This window comes from Talpa occidentalis, unplaced genomic scaffold, assembly GCF_014898055.3.
Source record: "Talpa occidentalis isolate TD23 unplaced genomic scaffold, MPIMG_talOcc4v2.1 talOcc4.14, whole genome shotgun sequence".
NCBI classification, from domain to species: domain Eukaryota; kingdom Metazoa; phylum Chordata; class Mammalia; order Eulipotyphla; family Talpidae; genus Talpa; species Talpa occidentalis.
In genome coordinates this window covers 25,707,649-25,727,085 of record NW_023601433.1, presented here as the reverse complement: position 1 = coordinate 25,727,085, position 19,437 = coordinate 25,707,649, and the positions used below count along the sequence as shown (strand labels likewise).

The following is a 19,437-nucleotide window of genomic DNA, read 5'->3' as shown; positions in this document are numbered from 1 at the left end:
TTGTGTATCACCTAGAGAAAACTACTTTTAATATTCAAGTAAGTATCCTTCACGGTATATATGGATGTTTGTATAAAAACAAACAAAATATCAATAAACAAGTATCTGCACAAATACATATGTAGATACACCTGTATCTACATCTGTATCTACATGTTAATATCTGCAGTAGAAATACACAGGCCCGGTTGGATGTGGATGCCCATTTAAAAATATTGCAGATGGGAAGCACAAACAGGTCCGCCTTTGGAAAAGTGTAATCTTAGTGATACATCTGTTCTCTCACCATTAAGTGGGTTATCTGCTTTCTTTTAGTTGGTTTATCTATACCTGCTATAATTATCCTGACAAAAATGGCAGCATAAGCACTGCAATGAAAAAGTCTGAATGTTAAGGAACTTGTCTCAAAGGTACATCTGCTGAGCTGGGTTATAGTGCTCAGTCGGGAGAGGCGTTTGAAGTGGTCAGTCATTTACAGGCCAGGGCTGTGACCAGGCCAGTGCATGACTGTTTCTAAGGATTTATTTTTGATAAAGTATGTAGCTCTAGGGGGAGAGGCAGAAGTTATTGGATTTACTTATCACAGAAAAGTTTTAAGCTTTAAAATGTGAAGTGTTCTTCTCATCCAAACATAAGCTTCTCTGTGATGATTCTATTTCTTTATTCAGTCAGTCATAGTAGAGTGTTTTAGACACCATTCTGGACATACAGAATTGAGTATGGCAGCAATAGCACTTGTGAAATAAATTATATCCATTATCAAATGTAATTTTCTGTCTCATGAAGACCCCAAGTCTTGAAATCCCTCTTTAAAAGTTTATAGACACTCATACTCTTAGAATCGTTGCATGTTTTGTTGTAGTTACCTGATACCATCTAGAATACCTGGTTCCAGGGGACTAAGCTAGTGTCTTCTGTATACCCAAGGAGCTGAACTCTTAAATAGGACTCACTGTTTGTTGATTATACATAGAAGGATATCTGGAAAAAGTACTGATCAGGGAATTGAAACTTTATGAGTTATGAGAACACATTGTTAACCTTGCCGGTGATCTCTGCAAAAGATGTTTTTAAGACCTTCTTAAGTGTCTTGGCTTTTTAATTTATCTTGGGAATGCTGTATTGAGTTTGGAAATTGTAAAGCTTTCTAGAATTCTCCCATTTGCTTTTTCTCCTCCAGTCATGGTATGAGACATTTTTTTGCTGCATATTTCTATAAAAGAACTTACATTTTCCCACTTTTTATTATGTAAACCTTCCAAGAAAATAGTATAATGGCCTCGACGGATGCATCACCTACTTACATAATTATCATTGTACCTTGCTTAGCAACAATAATTTTAAATATAGTAAAATGTCTGGTCAAAAAAAATCACACAGTGATGTAAGTACAGTGATGTAAGTACAATTTAAAGAAAGAGAAGAGGTAAAGACCTTGCTGAAATATGAAGGGAAGATGAAAGTTAGAAATGAGAAACCCCAGTGGAAAGCAAACGTTTTGAAAACAGTGCCTGATGTGGGTAATGGCTTCATCTTTTTATTACACATGTTTGATGTTTATCTCAAATTTTCTTTGCCATGAAAAATCTCATTACATAGTTCAGCTCACTTCTTCTATGTTTTCCATGAAGAGTCTCATTTCAGGTCCAATAATTATGATCACAAGGTAGTTTACTGAGATTTCTCTTCTCACCAGGATGTTGGTCTTCCTAAGAGAAAGATCTTGATTTTATCCTTTCACATTCTAGTCTTACATATTATTAGTGAGTTTGCATGACATTGGAACCATGTGGAGAGTCCATTCATAATAATTCATAAGACATTGCCACAAATTCTTTCAAATATATGTGCCAGGTCATCAATAATTTTTTTTTTGGGGGGTCAGGTATACATTGCCATGAAGACTGTAACCTGTTCTTAGTTGTGTTATTATTATAGTTTTTTCTTAACAGCAGTAACACTTGTTCATTTTAAGTTAGGGAATGTGAAAGGCATCCTCATGTCATCCCCCTCAGTGACACATAACTAGCTGAGGTGAGATTTATATATATTTGTTAATATCATTTAAACCTTTATTTTTGGGGGCCTCCCCTGATGGCGCAGGCGGTTGAGCACCGCCCTGTGAAGCTGTCCGCAGCCTCTGCAGCACTGGTTTGATCCCAGCCGGCCGGCGAGGGTCCCACATGGTGCAGCAGACCTCTCCTGTCACACCTGCTGCTCCCCTCAGCAGTATATTTTGTCAGTCTGCCTGTTCTGTTCCCCACTTTGTCTCTGGTGAATCCTCTCACCCTCCCACACATTTGGCCTGTACCCCGGTTCTTGTATAAAAAAAATAAATAAAATCTTAAAAAAAAAGTAAAAAAACCCACCTTTATTTTTGGGCCTCCTTGGTGGCACAGGGGTTAAAGTCTCAGCACTATCAAGCTATCACCACTTACTGCAGCATGAGTTCCATCCCTGGCCAAGGAGCTAACCCATAAGGTGCAGCAGATCTCTCCTGTCTTGCCGGCTGCTCTCCTCAGCAGTATATTTCAATTAACCCTCTTGTTCTGCTCCCCACACTATGTGTAGTGAATCCTCTCACCCTCCCACAGCTCTGGCCTACACCTCAGCTTTTGTATGCATAAATAAAATAAATGTTTTTTAAAAAAACCTTTATTTTCATAACAAAATAACATTTATTATTATGCTTACAAATATTAAGTACATTATTCTACGTATACTTTTAAAAAATACTCATTCACTACCATTTTATAGTATTTGAGGTTTTTTACAGAAGTAGTTTAAATAAATTACAGACATCGAACCACTACATTCTTTCAGTATGAAGTTAAGCAATTAGTAATGCTCTCTCTGGGTAATTCTGATAAACATCATTTGCTCAATACCATTGACTAAAGTCAGAGTATTCTATTAACTGTATTCTACTCAGTGTGTTGGAAGAAAATCATAGAGTAACAGGAGTGTTGGTGATGCCAGGAATACAGTTGATGAATGAACATCAGCTACATGGAACATTTTTAAATGTTTTAAATTTATTTATTTTTAATCGAGTTAATATTTGGATACCCCATCACACATTACCAGCATAGCGCGCCCACTACCCCGTCACTCGGCGTCCACTACCATAGTCCATTGTGCTCCCTTCCCACTTTGTTCTTTCCCCAGCCGCTCCCCTTTCTGGCTGCTGTAGTTCTGTACTCAGCTTTGAACATTTTTTAAACAGTGTCTTTATCTGATTCTTAGTTTAGGTACTCTGTATTCCGCAAATTAGTTACACCATTCTGTATTTATCCTTCTCCTTCTGATTTTTTTCACTTAGCATTATCCCTTCCAGTTCCATCCCGGTTGATGCAAATGGAATGAGTTCATCTTCTTTGATCACTGACTAATATTCCTTTGTGTATATAGACAGCACATTGTTTGATACGCTCATCTGTTTGGGGCCATGTAGGTTGTCTCCATAAGTTAGCGATAGTAAATAGTGCTGCAGTGAGCAGTGGAAAGCAAGTTTCCTTTTGAATGAGGATATTTGAATTTTGGCGGTAGATGCCTAGGAGTGGAATTACTGGGTCGAAAGGCAGATATATTTTTAATGTTTTGAGATACCTCCATGCTGCTTTCCATAAAGGTTGAACCAGTTTGTACTCCCACCAGAGGCACAGGTGGTTCCTTTTCCTCACATTCTTGCCAGTACTTGTTTTTTTCTGGTCTTCGCTATGTGGGTCCTTCTCACCGGTGTGAGATGGTATCTCGTTGTGGTTTTGATTTGTATTTCCCTGAAAATAAGTGATTGTAACATTAATTCATATGTCTGTCTGAAGTTAGGTTGTCTTTGAAGAATTGTCTGTTTAGTTCTCCTGCCCATATTTCTTTTGTTAAAAGATTTATTTATTTATACAAGAACTGGGGTACAGGCCACATGCGTGGAAGGGTGAGAGGATTCACCAGAGACAGAGCAGGGAACAGAACAGGCAGACTGACGAAATACACTGCTGAGGGGAGCAGTGGGCGAGACAGGAGAGGTCTGTTTCACCATGTGGGATTCTCACCGGCCTCCTGGGATCCAACCTGCGCTGCAGAGGCTGCTGACAGCTTCACAGTGTGGCGCTCAACTGCCTGCCCCACCAGGGAGGCCCTCCTGCCCATATTTTTGAAGGAGGTATTTGTACTGTTTTGTTTTCAGATTTATTTGAGTTCTTTATGGATCTTTGATAGCAGTCCCCTGTCAGATATATGGTGTGCCAATGTTCTCTTCCATTCCTGCCCTTTTAGAGATGCCCAGCACAAGGCCAGTGGTGTCATTCAGCATGTGATATTAGAGGCAGAGTGAGAAGTTAGGTCGGTGGGTAGTGGAGCAGGAGGACAGGGACTAAGGTTGCAGCTCTACAAAGTCTCCACAGGAGAGCAGCTGGGTGAGTGTGACTGACTGGACACTGGCTGGAACCTGACTTATATACACTTCAGTATGCCTGCCATTCAAACCTGATTAGTCCTTTTTTTTTTTTTCATTGGCAACCATGGGCACTCCAATAAGATTGGGCAGTTTACCATCCCAGTTATATGATCAGTGTCAGTTGAATTTCCCTAATGTGTGCAGCCTGACCTGTACTGAGGTTGGGCGTCACAAGGAACACTAGGCACCAAGGGTGAGGAGGCACTCATCCCACATATTTGGTGCTAGTTGAGCTCTAGTCAGTTGGTCCATTTTCAATCTGATGCTGGATCTTTTCCCTCTCAAACTGGCTGTTTCAAAACTGAAAATGCACAAGTGTGTCCATCTTGACCCATAATGAACTTGGGCTTCTGAAGCAAGCAACAGTCGCCTTCTTTCTCACTGGTCCAAGCTGAAATGTGATTAGTAACCAAAGGAGCTCTGATCAAACAGATTCATTTTGAATCCCTTGTTGGTTTCATGGGCTCCTTTGACAAGAGAGATGACTATCCTAGCAGTTGAGAGGCACCCTCCCCCTCAATAGTATTTAGCAGGACTTCATTCAGGTCCACTCTCATTGTTCTTGGTGCTATGTGACTGCCCTTGTGTTCCCAGGGTACTGAAAGACCATGGAGGTTTTTCCCAGCATCTGTTTGTGCGCGCAGATTTGCTTTGACCTTAGGTTGGCCCAAGGGCCACACCCACTCTTCTGTACACCCACTGCAATGCTACCTCCATTCTGTCCATATGGCACTCGGGTCCTGCTCCCATTGCATGACTTCTGGGGCCCCATTACTTCCCACCCCAGCTAACCATAGCCTCCTTCCTACCATGGATAGCACTGGATGCCAAAGGGGACCTATGGCTTTTTGGTCCTTTAAAGGCCCATGCTGGAGCAGCAGTGGAGAAGACCACCATGGTAATTTTATGGCAGTATGAGCCCACTGCCATGGTGCGTGTGTGTGTGTGCGTGTGTGTGCGTGTGTCTTGTGTTGTGTGAAAAGCATAGGCTTTGATGTTGTACCTACACACCATCACCATGACACTGGGCACATGCCTCCCCACTGATGCGCATGCACTGCTGTTTACTGATGTTGCTTGGCAACGGTTGGTTCTTCCAACTGAAAGTTTCCTAGCTCTGCTGGAACTTGGCTGCTAGTGGGTTGTGGTGACCTACCTGGTTCCTCTAGCAGTGCTTGGCTGGCTGGCGATTCATCGCTAAGTGCCATTGTTGGGTGGTAGAGGCAGCAGAGGGAGGGGAGGCCTCCCGAAGTCCTGCGCTTTGCCATGAGGAGGATTTTTGGTTGGTCTTCTTGGACCTCCCGCACCCCACAGAAGAAAACCATCACCGACCCTGTTGTCGACCATAACACTGACACAAGAAGACCTGTGTATGGCAACATCAAAGACAAAGGTCTCAAGAAGATCCACAGAGCTGCTCTCATCGGCGATGTCTCTGAAGTGCAGGCGCTTCTGCAGCTGCATAAACGTGCCTTGAATGAGTTGGACTCACAGCACAGGTACCGGGCACTTGGAGGCCAGCAGGGAGAAGGAGGGAGGTCCTGGGAGAACGCAACCTTTCTGGGATCATCCTGGGGGAGCCCTGGCCTCTTGTCACTGAGAGGGAGCACTGAGCCCTCTTACCTGGCTAGGGATCGCAGCCCCTGGGTGCTGGGGTCAAACTCCCAGCTAGCTTGATCTATAGCAGAAACAGACGGGGGCCGCTTGGGGACTCACGTCAAATTAGCCCTGTGGAGGGCTTACTGATCAGCAGGAAATGACCTAACTCAGGTCAATAATGAGAAAAGAATCAAAATGTAGAGCATTTTCCTGCGCATGGACACACTCTTGTGTCCTCACGTTATGTACTGCAGAAAAGTACAGGAGATGACAAATTCCCTAGTAGATCAACTCCTAGGCTGACAGTTGTTCAGAAATACCCCAACGCCCATTTTATATCAGTTGCCACCTCCTCTCACATGTTCTTTTCTGAGGAACCTGAGAAGGAAACTTTGAAGGCGGAGGATGGTTCTGGTTTCTTGAAGAGGAAGACTCAGTTTCTCAAAATGGCAACTGTTGATAGATTCATCAGTTTTGCAAACCAAATCAAAGTTTAAGATCTTGAAATGTTGAGCTACACTGATGTCCTTTATTCCCTCTATCTCAGAGAAAAACCTGCCTTCATTTTACAGAGAATAGTTTTTAAAACAAGAATGAGACTAAAATCTCATTTGAAATGGCACAGATTAGCTTTTGGACATGTCAGTCAGTGGCTGACGGATAGTAGTGGAAATAATTAGGGTCCCAGGTCGGAAAAGGAACTGAAGTAAATAGGAATGAAATAACATTTTCCATCCACACAGTTTGTGAGGATGAGCAGCGGTGGCACTTGTTGTTTAGAGTTTCACTTGCTCTTCCCTTTTCTAAGAGGCGATTTGGTGGTAAGTACCCCATCTTAAAAGCTGTGGTTCTCTTACACACCCATTGTCTTCATTCTAAAACATCTTTAGGAAATAGAAATTCTGGCTGTTTTTCCTCAGCACTTCTTAATATATTAACCTGCTAGCAGGTGCTCATGCGATGGATTTTATGACAATTTCCTTAGGATCATGGGAAGGTGCATCCTCTTTCTTGTGCCTGGCTCCCCTGCTTGCTCTGCTGATGCTTGGCCTACCTTGAGATAGCTGTTCCCTGGGCTGCTCCTGTGTGCCCTCACTGGGGCCCTATCATGTTTTTTTTTAATTAAATTATATATATATATACGCATATATACACATATATATTTTACTTTGTTGTTCATTTTTATACGATGTTTGATTTCTCCTCTCAGGTATAATCCCCATAAATTTTCACCACCACCCCATAAATTTTCAGTCACCCGTGAACTGTCACCATAGTCTCTTGTGCTCTCGTTGTCGTTTGATCCCTCTCCCTCCCCTGCCGTAGGTCTCGGATGTATAGATTGTCTGCTAGTTTTGTCTTTTTTCCCCTGACCCTTTCTTTAGTTTTCCTATATTCCTCCTCTAAATGCAACCATCTGATATTTTTCTTTATCCTTCTGACTAATTTCACTGAGCACAGTCCCTTGTAGCTCCATCCATGTTGCTGCAAAATGGCATGAGTTTATCTTCCAGTGTTATGTTGAAGAGCAGTGGTGAGAGTGGACACCCTTGTCTTGTTCCAGATCTTATAGGAAAGGCTTTCAGCTTTTCACCATTGAGTATGATACTAGCTGTGGGTTTGTGGTATAAGGATTTATCATGTTCAGACATGTTCCTTCTATCCCAAGAATTTTGAGGGCCTTCATCATAAATGGATGTTGAATTGTGTCAAGTGTTCTCTCGGCATCTATTGATTTGGTCATATGGTTTTTATTTTTCTTTTTGTCGATGTGTTGAATTGCCTCAATTGATTTTCAGATTTTGAACCATACTTGTCCCCCTGGAATTAATCCAACTTGGTCATGGTGTATTATCTTTCCATGCATTGTTGGATTTGGTTTGCCACGATTTTATTGAGGATTTTTCCTTCTGTGTTCTTTAGGGAGATTGGCCTCTAGTTTCTTTTTTGTGTGTTGTCTCTGTTTGGTTAGGTATTAGGGTGATGTTGTCTTTATAAAATGTATTTGGTAGTATTCTTTCTTTCTCTGTTTTTTTTTTTTTTTTTTTTTTTTAAGTTGTGGTGAGAGTGGACATCCTTATCTTGTACCAGGTCTTAAAGGAAAGGCTTCACGTTTTCACCATTGAGAATGATATTAGCTGTGGGTTTTTGTTGGCTAGGCACCAGTTCATCTTTGAGCTTCTGTAGAACTCATTTGTGAAACCATCTGGTGCTGGGCTTTTGTTTTTGGGGAGTGTTTTGATTACTGTTTCAGTTTCATTGTTTGTAATTGGTTTCTTTAGGTTTTCTATTTCTTCTTTCTCCAACTTTGGCTGATTGTCTCATTCTAAGAATTTGTCCATATCTTCTATGCTGTCAATCTTGTTTGCATATAAGTGTTCATAGTAATCTCTGTTGTTTGGAGCTCTACCATGTCTATTATTATTTATCCTCTTTTATTTTTTTTTTTTTTAAGATTTATTTTATTTATTTATACATACAAGCACTGGGTACAGTCAGAAGCGCGGGAGGGCGAGAGAATTCACCAGAGCCAGAGTGGGGAGCAGAGCAGGCAGAAGGACCGAAGTACACTGCTGAGGGGGAGCAGCGGGCGGCAGGAGAGGTCTGCGTGCCATGTGGGACCCTCCTCTGGTGGCCGGGGAGCAGCCGGGGATCGAACCGGCGCTGCAGAGGCTGCGGGCAACTTCGCAACCCAGCGCTCAACCGCTGTGCCACCGGGGAGGCCCTGAAAGTATTTTTTAAATTTCTTCTTTGATTTCCTCTTTAATCCTGTGGTCTTCTACCAATGTGGATTCAACCTCCACAAAGTGGGTGGCTTGCTTGCTTTCTTTTCATGATTTATTTCTAGTTTGATGCCTTTATGATCAGAGAAAATGGGTGGAATTATTTTGATTTTTTTTTTAAAGATTTATTTATTTAGTTATACAAGAACCGGGGTGCAGGCCAGATGCACGGGAAGGTGAGAGGATTTACCAGAGACAGAGCAGGGAACAGAACAGGCAGACTGATGAAATACACTAATGAGGGGAGCAGTGGGCGAGGCAGAAGAGGTCTGCTGTGCCATGTGGGACCTTCATCGGCTGGCCGGGGTCGAACCAGCGCTGCAGAGGCTGTGGACAGCTTCACAGCGCTGAGCTTAACCACCTGTGCCACCAGTGGCGGCCCTATTTTGATTTTCATGTATCTGTTGATATTTGTCTTGTGGCCCAATAAGTGATTGGTTGTCAAGAATGATCCTTGTGCACTTGAGAAAAATATGTACTGGGGTTTTTTTAGGGTGCAGTATCCTATAGATGTCTGTTAAGCCAATGAGGTCTAGGTCTTTATTAGGGCTCTAGTGTCTTTGTTTATTTTTTGTCTTGTCTATTTGTCCATTGGTAAGAGTGGGGTGTTAGAGTCTCTTACTGTATATGTATTTTCTGTAATATCTGTTTTCAGAGCTAATAAGTATTATCTTATATACTTTGGTGCTCCTTCATTGGTGAGTATATGTTGAATGATGTACTGCCCCTTTAATCATAATGTAGTGTCCATATTTTTCTCTCATTTTTTTTAAAAAAGATTCATTTATTTGTGCAAACAAGAACTGGGGTATAGGCTAGAGGTGCCGTGGGAGGGGTGAGAGGATTCGCCAGAGACAGAGAGATAACAGAGCAGGTAGACTGACTGAAATGCACTGCTGAGGGAAGCAGTGGGCGAGTCAGGAGAGGTAGAGGTCTGCTGTGCCATGTGGGTAGCACCCCGGCAGGCCAGGGATCGAATTCATGCAGTTGCTGCGAATTGCTGCATAGGAGGCCCATCTTTGTGTTTTTTACCTTTGTTAGCCTTAAGTCTGTTTTTTGATATTAGTATAGGTGTTCCTGCATTCTTTCTTGGTTCATTTGCTTGTAGGATTGTTTTCAAAGCGTTTACTTTCAGCCTAAGTTCATCTTTTGTAGTTAAATGTGTTTGCAGAAGATAGCAGATGGTTGGACTTTGCGTTTTAATCCAGCCAGGGACTCTGTATCTTCTTATTAATGAGTTTAGTCCATTTACATTTAAAGTTAATACTGATATAGGCTGACATCAGACTTCTCCGAAGAAACACTACGGGCAAGGAGAGAGTGGAGGGACATAGTCAACAGACTCCAAGAAAACAGATGCCAACCAAGAATTCTCTATCCCGCAAAGCTCTCCTTCCTCTTTGAAGAAAGAATATGGACCTTCCCAGACAAACAGAAACTCTGGAATTTCATTACAACTAAACCCCCACTCCAAAAAATACTACAAGGAGTCCTAAAGCCAGAACCTCAGAGGGACGAATAACAATGAAAGAAGGCCAAAAAAAAAAAAGTTATTAAAAGAATAAATAAATAAAATCAAAGGAAAGACAAACACAATGGCAAATACAGATGCTAACATATCAATATTAACTCTAAATGTAAATGGACTAAACTCTTCAATAAAAAGACACAGAGTTGCAGCCTGGATTAAGAAACAAAACCCAACCTTTTGCTGTCTCCAGGAAACACATTTAGCTACAAAAGATAAAAATAGGCTCAAAGTTAAAGGATGGAAAACAATCCTACAAGCAAATGGACCAAAAAAGAAAGCAGGAACAGCTATACTTATATCAGATAAAACAGATTTCAAACTCAAAAAGATAAAAAGAGACCCCAATGGTCACTACATTATGATCAAGGGGACAATACTTCAAGAAGAAATAACACTCATTAACATATACTCACCAAACGAAGGCGCACCAAAATATATCAGAAAACTGTTGTCCTCTCTGAAAACAGACATCAGAGAAAACACATATGTAGTGGGAGACTTCAACACACCACTATCAACAATGGATAGATCAACAAGACAAAAAATAAGTAAAGAAACCAAAGCTCTAAATAAGGACCTAGAGCAATTGGGCTTAACAGACATCTATAGAACACTAAACCCCAAAAAAACGGAGTACACATTTTTCTCAAGCGCACACGGATCATTCTCCAGGATCGATCACATACTGGGGCACAAGACAAACATCAACAGATACACCAAGATTGAAATCATATCAACCATCTTTTCTGACCATGAAGGCATCAAACTAGAAATAAACCATAAAAAGAAGGCAAGGAACTTTCCTACCTCATGGAGATTAAAAACCACACTACTGGAAGACCACTGGACTAATGAGGAGATCAAAGAAGAAATTAAAAAATTTTTTGAATTGAACGACAAGGAGCACACCAATATCCTAAATGTATGGGATGCAGCAAAAGCAGTAATAAGAGGAAAATATATAGCAATAGAAGCTCACATCAAGAAACAAGAAAGAACTCAAAGAAACAACCTAATCTCGAAGCTCAAAGATCTAGAAAAAGAACAACAAAAAAACCCAAAACCAGTAGAAGAAAAGAAATAATAAAAACAAAAGCAGAAATAAATGAAATTGAAACTAAAAAAACAATCCAAAAGATCAATGAAACCAAGAGCTGGTTCTTTGAAAAAAATCAATAAAATAGACAAACCCCTAGCCAGGCTCACAAAGGAAAAAAGGGAGAAAGCACAAATAAACAGGATCATCAATGAAAGAGGAGAAATCACAACGGACACAGCAGAAATCAAAAGAATAATCAGTAACTACTATGAACAGTTATATGGAAACAAATGGACAAATTCCTACAACTCTACAATCACCCAAAGCTAGATAAAGAAGAAATAGAACACCTAAACAGACCAATTACAAGCAGTGAAATTGAAATGGTAATCAAAAACCTCCACAAAAACAAAAGCCCAGGACCTGATGGATTTACAAATGAATTCTACCAAACATTCAGAGACGAATTAGTTCCTATCCTTCACAAACTCTTCCAAAAAATTGAGAAGGAAGGGACAATACCAAACACGTTCTATGAAGCCAACATTACACTAATACCAAAACCGAACAAGGACAACACAAAAAAGGAAAACTACAGGCCAATCTCCCTAATGACACGGATGCAAAAATCCTCAATAAAATTTTAGCTATCAGAATCCAACAATGTACCCATAAGATAATTCACCATGAGCAAGTAGGATTCATTCCAGGGACACAAGGATGGTTTAACATCCGAAAAATCAATCAACGTTATCCAACACATCAACAAAAAGAAATATAAAAACCATATGATAATATCAATAGATGCTGAGAAAGCTTTCGACAAAGTGCAACACCCATTCATGATAAAAGCCCTTGAAATTCTTGGGATACAAGGAACATACTTCAACATCATAAAGGCCATCTATGACAAGCCAACAGCCAGTATCATTCTCAATGGTGAAAAGCTGAAAGCAATTCCATTAAGATCTGGAACAAGACAAGGATGTCCACTCTCACCACTGCTTTTCAATATAATACTGAAAGTCCTAGCCAGAGCAATAAGGCAAGAGAAAGACATCCAAGGAATCCAAATAGGAAAAGAAGAAGTCAAACTATCACTATTTGCAGATGATATGATAATATACATAGAGAACCCCAAAAAGTCCACAGAAAAACTAATTCAACTCATCAATCAGTTCAGTAAAGTGGCAGGATACAAAATCAACACGCAAAAGTCAGTAGCCTTCCTATACACAAACAATAAATCTGAAGAAGAAGAAATCAAAAAAAAAATCCCTTTTTTTATTGAAACAAAAAAACCAAATATTTGGGAATAAATCTAACAAAAGAGGTAAAGGACCTATACAAAGAAAACTATAAAACACTGTTAAAAGAAATAGAAGAAGACACAAAGAAATGGAAAGACATCCCCTGCTCATGGATTGGAAGAATAAACATTATTAAAATGGCCATCCTCCCAAAAGCAATATACAGATTCAATGCTATTCCAATCAAAATTTCAATGTCATTCTTCAAAGAAATAGAACAATTATTGATGAAATTCATATGGAATCACAAAAAACCCCGAATAGCCAAAGCTCTCCTGAAAAAAAAAGAAGGGAATGGAGGCATCACACTCCCAGACTTCAAACTGTACTACAAAGCCATAATCATCAAAACTGCATGGTATTGGAACAAGAACAGACATAAAGACCAATGGAATTGAATAGAAAATCCAGATATAAACCCACAGATTTATGGTCAACTAATCTTCGACAAAGGAGCAAAGACTATGCATTGGAGCAAAGAAAGTTTGTTCAATAAATGGTGCTGGGAAAACTGGGTCGCTACATGCAAAAGAATGAAGCTTGACCACTACCTCACACCATACACAAAAATCAACTCAAAATGGATTAAAGAACTAGACATAAGACCTGAAACCATAAAATATATAGAAGGAAATATAGGCGAAACACTACGTGATTTGCACATCAAAGACATCTTTACAGACACATCACCCAAAGCAGTGATAGTGCAGGCAAAGATAAACAGCTGGGACTACATCAAATTAAAGAGCTTCTGCACAGCAAAAGAGACAATAACAAAAACAAAGAGAAACCCCACCAACTGGGAGAACATTTTTGCACCCAACACTAATGATAAAGGACTGATCACAAAAATCTGCAAAGAGCTGATGAGACTCAACAACAACAAAGAAAATAATCCAGTCAAAAAATGGGCAGAAGAGCTAAAAAGAAACTTCTCTGAAGAGGAAATGCAAATGGCCAACAGGCATATGAAAAAATGTTCAACATCACTTGCAATCAGGGAAATGCAAATCAAAACTACCATGAGATACCATCTTACACCAGTGAGAATGGCCCATATTAAAAAAACTAGCAACAACAAATGTTGGCGAGGGTGTGGAGAAAAAGGAACTCTTCTGCACTGTTGGTGGGAGTGCAAACTGGTCCAACCACTGTGGAGAGCTGTGTGGAGATTTCTGGACCTACTAAACATAGAGCTTCCATATGATCCAGCAATTCCACTCCTAGGTATTTACCCAAAGGACACAGAAACATCAATTCCAAAGAACACCTGCACCCCTATGTTTATAGCAGCACTGTTTACAATAGCTAAGCTTTGGAAACAGCCCAAATGCCCAAAAATAGATGACTGGATCAAGAAGATGTGGTACATATATACCATGGAATATTACTCAGCATTCAAAAAAGATAAACACATGCAATTTGCAGCAACATGGATGGCACTGGAAGGGATCATGCTCAGCGAAATAAGCCAAAAAGAAAAAGAAAAATACCGGATGGTCTCACTCATGGCAGGAATCTAGAAAAATTAAATAAGGGACCAGGAAAATGAATAACTATAAGAAAGTGAAAATCAAAATCAACAAAAAACTACGAACCAGAGACACTTTTAAGGGGGCGGGGGTGGGAGGGGAGAGATTGGGGTCAGAATGGGGGGGCTGCAATTGTATGGGGAATATAAAAATAAAATTTATTATTAAAAAAAATAAAGTTAATACTGATATATTGGTGTCTGGATTTGCCATTTTTTTGTTTATGATTTTATTCCTTGCCTTATTCTTTTCTTCTTATTCATTCTTCTATGGTTTTGACTTTAGGACTTTGTATGGTAAATGATTTTCAGGCTTTTCTGCCCTCCCACCATTAGGATCGCACACCTGGTGGTGGTCACCTGCATTTTGGTACATTGTTATATTCAGTTGTATTATTTACTTCTGTGGGCCATGGAAACAGCATTTAGATATTGGCCAAGAGAAGCAGAGGCAGGAGAGAGAACAGGAGAAAGAAAAGGAGAGAGAGAGTGCCAGAGAGCTCAGTGAAAAGTGAGATTCCCCCTAGGGCTGAGAGGCCCCCTGGTACCCCTACCTGCCATATACCTGGTTGCTGCCCTACATGTAAAAGATCAATAAAAGCCAGAGAAAGCCACTGAGGGCTCCAGGATTCCTGCTTTACTGGGCTGCTCGGGTCATAGAGAACCAGCTCTGGGCCTTCCTGGCACTACAGACATCTTATACTATTTTTTGGAGTGGGCGTTTAGTTGTAATGAATTTCTGGAGTTTGTGTTTGTTTGAGAAGGTCCTTATTTTTTTCTTCCTTGAGGAAGGAGAGCTTTTCAGGATAAAGTATTCTTGGTTGGCATTTGTGGTTTTGGAGTTTGTTGTTTATGTCCCTCCATGCTCTTCTTCCCCACAGTGTTCCTTTGGAGAAGTCTGATGTCAGTCTGATTGGTTTTCCTTTATATGTTACCTGTTTCTTCCTCCTCATCAGCTGCATTATTTTTCCCTTATATTCTCGGGAGCCCTACTATTAGGTCTTGCTGTAGTTTCCCTTTCATCATGGAAATTTGGTGTTCTTCTCGCTTCTTGTACGTCCATTTTTTTTCTCTTCTTCATGCTTGGGGAGTTCCCTTCGATTATCTCCTTAAATAGTTTCAGTTCCTTGTTCTCTCTCCTCAGCTTCTTGGATTCCTATTGTTACAGGGCAATCCTGCTCTAAAATGGGTTGCCTGACTGGGTCCTCACTGGCACACTTAAAAGGGACTCACACTGCAGGCACTCACGAAAGGTTAACAAAGGTTTATTTACAAGGGAAAGGGAAACGAGGAAATGTATGACTCAGGGAGAAAAGAGGGAGATAAATTCTTAAATGCATCCTACCCTTACCGCTGACCTGGAATCCCAGATGACCCGCCAAGACCCAACCTGCCTGGCCAAGAGCATGAGCCAAGTGCCCCAGAACCCACTGACATGGCTGGTTTTATTTATGGCTACTTAACTCTGCCCTTAGGTCCTTCAACTTAGGTCCTGCAACTTCCCTTTGGGGATCATGGGAATTGTAGTTCCCAGTGTCTTGATGGAGTGGGGGTGGCATGCACAAAGTCTGTATGGAGTTCGCACGGGCCATCCTTTCCCCCTAACACTATGACTCTTATATTTCCTTTCCTCATGGAGTCATCTAGTTCTCGAAGTGTTTCTTCATTCTTTTTCCTTTGTACTTCTCTTTTTCTGTTTTAGTTCTTTTTATGTCTGTATCTTCGCGAGTACTGATTCATTCTTCCATTTCATCAATTGTGTTTTCATCACTTTTCCCAGAGTTCTTTAGCTCCTCCACTAATCTTTTAATCTCCTGCATTTCTTTTATTGCCTTCCTTAAGGTCTCAATTTCATTCTTGAGTTCATTAATTGTCTCATATCATTTTTTTCCTTTTTGTCTTCTTTTTGTTTTAATCATGACAATATTAAATTCTCTGTCTGGGGGGGGCAGAGTAGTTCTTCCATGTCATTGTTGTTGAGTTCTGGTGGCTAATTTCCTTTTGTGGTATGTCCTTCTCCTGAGGGCTTGCTTGCTTATTTGTATTTTTCCTTCTCCCTGTTGTTTGTTTTCTAGTTTGTTCTATATGTTCGGACACTGCGCTGCTGGTCCTGCCGTTCCTCTCTTTGCGGTGCTCCTTCTGGGATATTGGAACCTGGTATTTAGACCAAGTCCAGCACTATTGGGCCACATCTCCACAAGGGTAGTGATACTGTGAATATGTGAATGGGTTCTGTCCCTGATGATTCCCGCTCTCTGTATTTCCTCTGTTCCAGGAGGGGCTGGTGGGGCCCCTAGCTTCCAACAGCGGTGTAGGGGCTGCACATTTCTGGTGCTGGCAGATCACCCTGATGGCGGTTCCTGTCCTAGCCCAGTATGGCTCAGTCCAGTTCCAAAATTGAGGGCTTGGGGCATGCAGGAGCCCCACTCCACTCTACAAACGCTGTCCTGCCGACCTCTGTGGGACCCTCCCCCTCTCAGTTCCAGAGGGGAATGGTGATGTCCCTAGCTTCCAACAGTGATGCAGTGGCTGCGCATTCCCAGGTTGATCTGATGGTGGATCCCACATCTGCCAGGATCCACCTGGTCAGGCTGAACCCTGTCGGGCTTCAGCTCAGTTTCCAATCGCAGGCTTGGGACCTGCAGGAGCCCCCACTCTGCTCCATGCATGCTATCCTGTCGAAGTTTGTTTGTTTCACCTTCGGGAGTTCTTGATGATTCAGTGTTTTCCCATTGCTTCTAAACTTTTGTTGTTCCTCTCTTGGAACACAGGTTGCAAGTATTGGGGGTCACACTTTCTCATTGGTGCGGTGTCTGAGGGACTCTGAGGATGTAGGTGAGAGCTCTGAGAGCCCAGGGTTGGGGTCGCCAGGGTTCTGTGGTGGCAGTGCCCTCATTGGAGTCACAGTTTCTCACCTGTGTGGTATCTCCAGAGGTATCCAATGTAGGTGAGATCGCTGAGAACTTGGCACTGGGGTACGGCTGGCTTCCAGTGGTGGTTGTCCTGGGTGTCGTGATGACCATGGCTGCAACGGTGGCTGCAGCTAGTTGAGTTGCAGGATGCCTACGGAAAGTGGTATCCTTCTCAGGCTTTGGATCTCCCTGAAGATGTTCTGATGTTTGACCGAAGAGTCTTGTTTTTCCAGAAGCTTGTAACATCTCCACTCTTTTTCTACAGATGCTTTTAGGAGAGGGGTCAATCTGGGCGCACTTCCATGTTGTGGGCAGGGCTTCTCCATGGTTGGTTTTGGATTAGAGCAATAGAATGGTCCTCGAAGAGTCTTTTTTGGGGCACATGCTAGAACATGAGTGTGGACCTTCCCACCCATAGTGCATACCTGGGCACTTGATCCAGCTACCTTGGGGTGTGTGTGTGTCTGTGTGTGCGCGCACATGCACATGCATACACACATCTGTATTGTGGTTGTGTGTGTTCATTACCAGATCTTCTGCTTTGTTTTTGATGTTGACAGTTTCTTAAGAATGCTTTTCAAAAGAAGAATTTTGAGATTCAACCTAGCAACATAAAAAATGAAAACCCTCTCTTTATCAAAAGAATATTATTATCAAAAATAAATTGTACCATGTGCTTACAACTTTTTTTTAAATAACAGATAAAAATGTATCTTCTTACTGTTTACAAGTAGGAATCATTTTTAAATCAACCAGAAAGAAAGTTTTTATTTGAAATTGGACTTTTTGCAATACTGCAAATGGCCAATGTACAGTGAACAAAGAGTTTAGGCCAGGTGGTAAAGGAATTGATGTGAAAAAGGAGTCAAAAAATAATTTCCTATCTACTGTGTTTGTGGGAATGTCCTGCAATGGCACTTACTGTATGGCTCACATTTTAAGCTGTTTTTCCCTTTTCAAATAGGCAATTAGGTGATAAGTACCACATTTAAAATTATGTAGTCCTTTGCCCATTAGTTAACTTCATTGTAAAATATTTTTAGGAAGTAGAGACGTGTAACATGCAATTATTTTTTCTCAGCACTGCTTAAATAGCGTATTCGGTAGGAGTCATGCAACATATTATGTAAATAAACCAGTACATTCATGGGATCATTTGTTACTATAGAAAGTGACAAAGACAGATATGTTGAGTAGCAAAGATGTACATTGGGAGACAATTTAGTGAGGAAAAGCATCATGCGATAATACATACATCCCAATATAATCTGTTAGTTGAAAATATGTGATCCAATTTTTATTTCTGAGCTTTTGCATTATAATTAAACCTTGAAAAATCTGTTATTTTGCAGTGAACATGTATACAAATATGAGTATAAATTTATTATGAATGAAGTATCGTGGAGAACAGCAGGAATATGGATGTTCCACAGATAAAAATTTTTTTTTCCATTTTTTAAGCATTTTCTTGAGGATTGGTATCTACTGACTTACTTTGCCCCTTCAAGAGTATAGTGAATCTTTTTATATTTACTTGCTGATTATTATGTATATATTTAAATAGATTGATTATAAATAACTTTACTATGTAAACAATTATAGATTAGTCATGTTATTTTATTTTATTTATTTTTTAAAGATTTATTTATTTATACAAGAACGGGGTACAGGCTAGAGATGCGGGGGGTGAGAGGATTTGCCAGAGACAGAGCAGGGAACAGAATAGGCTGGCGACAGAAATACACTGCTGAGGGAAGCAGGGGGTGAGACAGGAGAGTTCTGCTTCACCATGTGGGATTCTTGCCGGACTGCTGGGATCGAACCCATGCTGCAGAGGCTGCGGACAGCTTCACAGTGCGGTGCTCAACGGCCTGTGCCAACAGGAAGTCCCAGTCATGTTATTTTAGTAGCATATTTATGAAAATATAAATAGTAAGCATATATGATGATTACTATTATTATTGTTACAAATAATTATCAATGATGATTATTGTTATAGCAAATGTTTTGCTTTATTTCCTAAAAGTTTTTTTCTTTTTTTAAAGCATTGAATGAGTGGCAGCCTCAGCTCTCTTAGATGCTGTAGCTGGTGGTTGTTCAAGTTGATTATACTGACTCCCCAGCCTTTAGTGTTAGCCCATAGGTAGACTTGGTTTACACTACTTGAAAGGTTGCTACTTGAGTAATGACTTTCCCAGGGACAGTAATGGAGATTAAATCATACACATATTGAAGTCTCCAGCTGTATTTATCCATTCATTCAACCCAATTTTGTT

General features: G+C 40.7%; 2 protein-coding genes across 2 annotated transcripts in view; one reads left to right on the top strand and one right to left on the bottom strand.

Annotated features, from left to right (window-relative positions):
* The window catches only part of LOC119244449 (putative ankyrin repeat domain-containing protein 19), a 279,339-nt gene that overhangs the window by 95,298 nt on the left and 164,604 nt on the right, over positions 1–19,437 (bottom strand). The gene's annotated exons all lie outside the window — the stretch shown is intronic.
* The window catches only part of LOC119244460 (ankyrin repeat domain-containing protein 26-like), an 88,277-nt gene continuing 74,402 nt past the window's right edge, over positions 5,563–19,437 (top strand). The window contains exon 1 of the mRNA XM_054694651.1: positions 5,563–5,955. Within this exon, the coding sequence (XP_054550626.1) occupies positions 5,723–5,955 (233 nt within the window). The 5' untranslated portion in view covers positions 5,563–5,722. The remainder of the gene's footprint in view (positions 5,956–19,437) is intronic.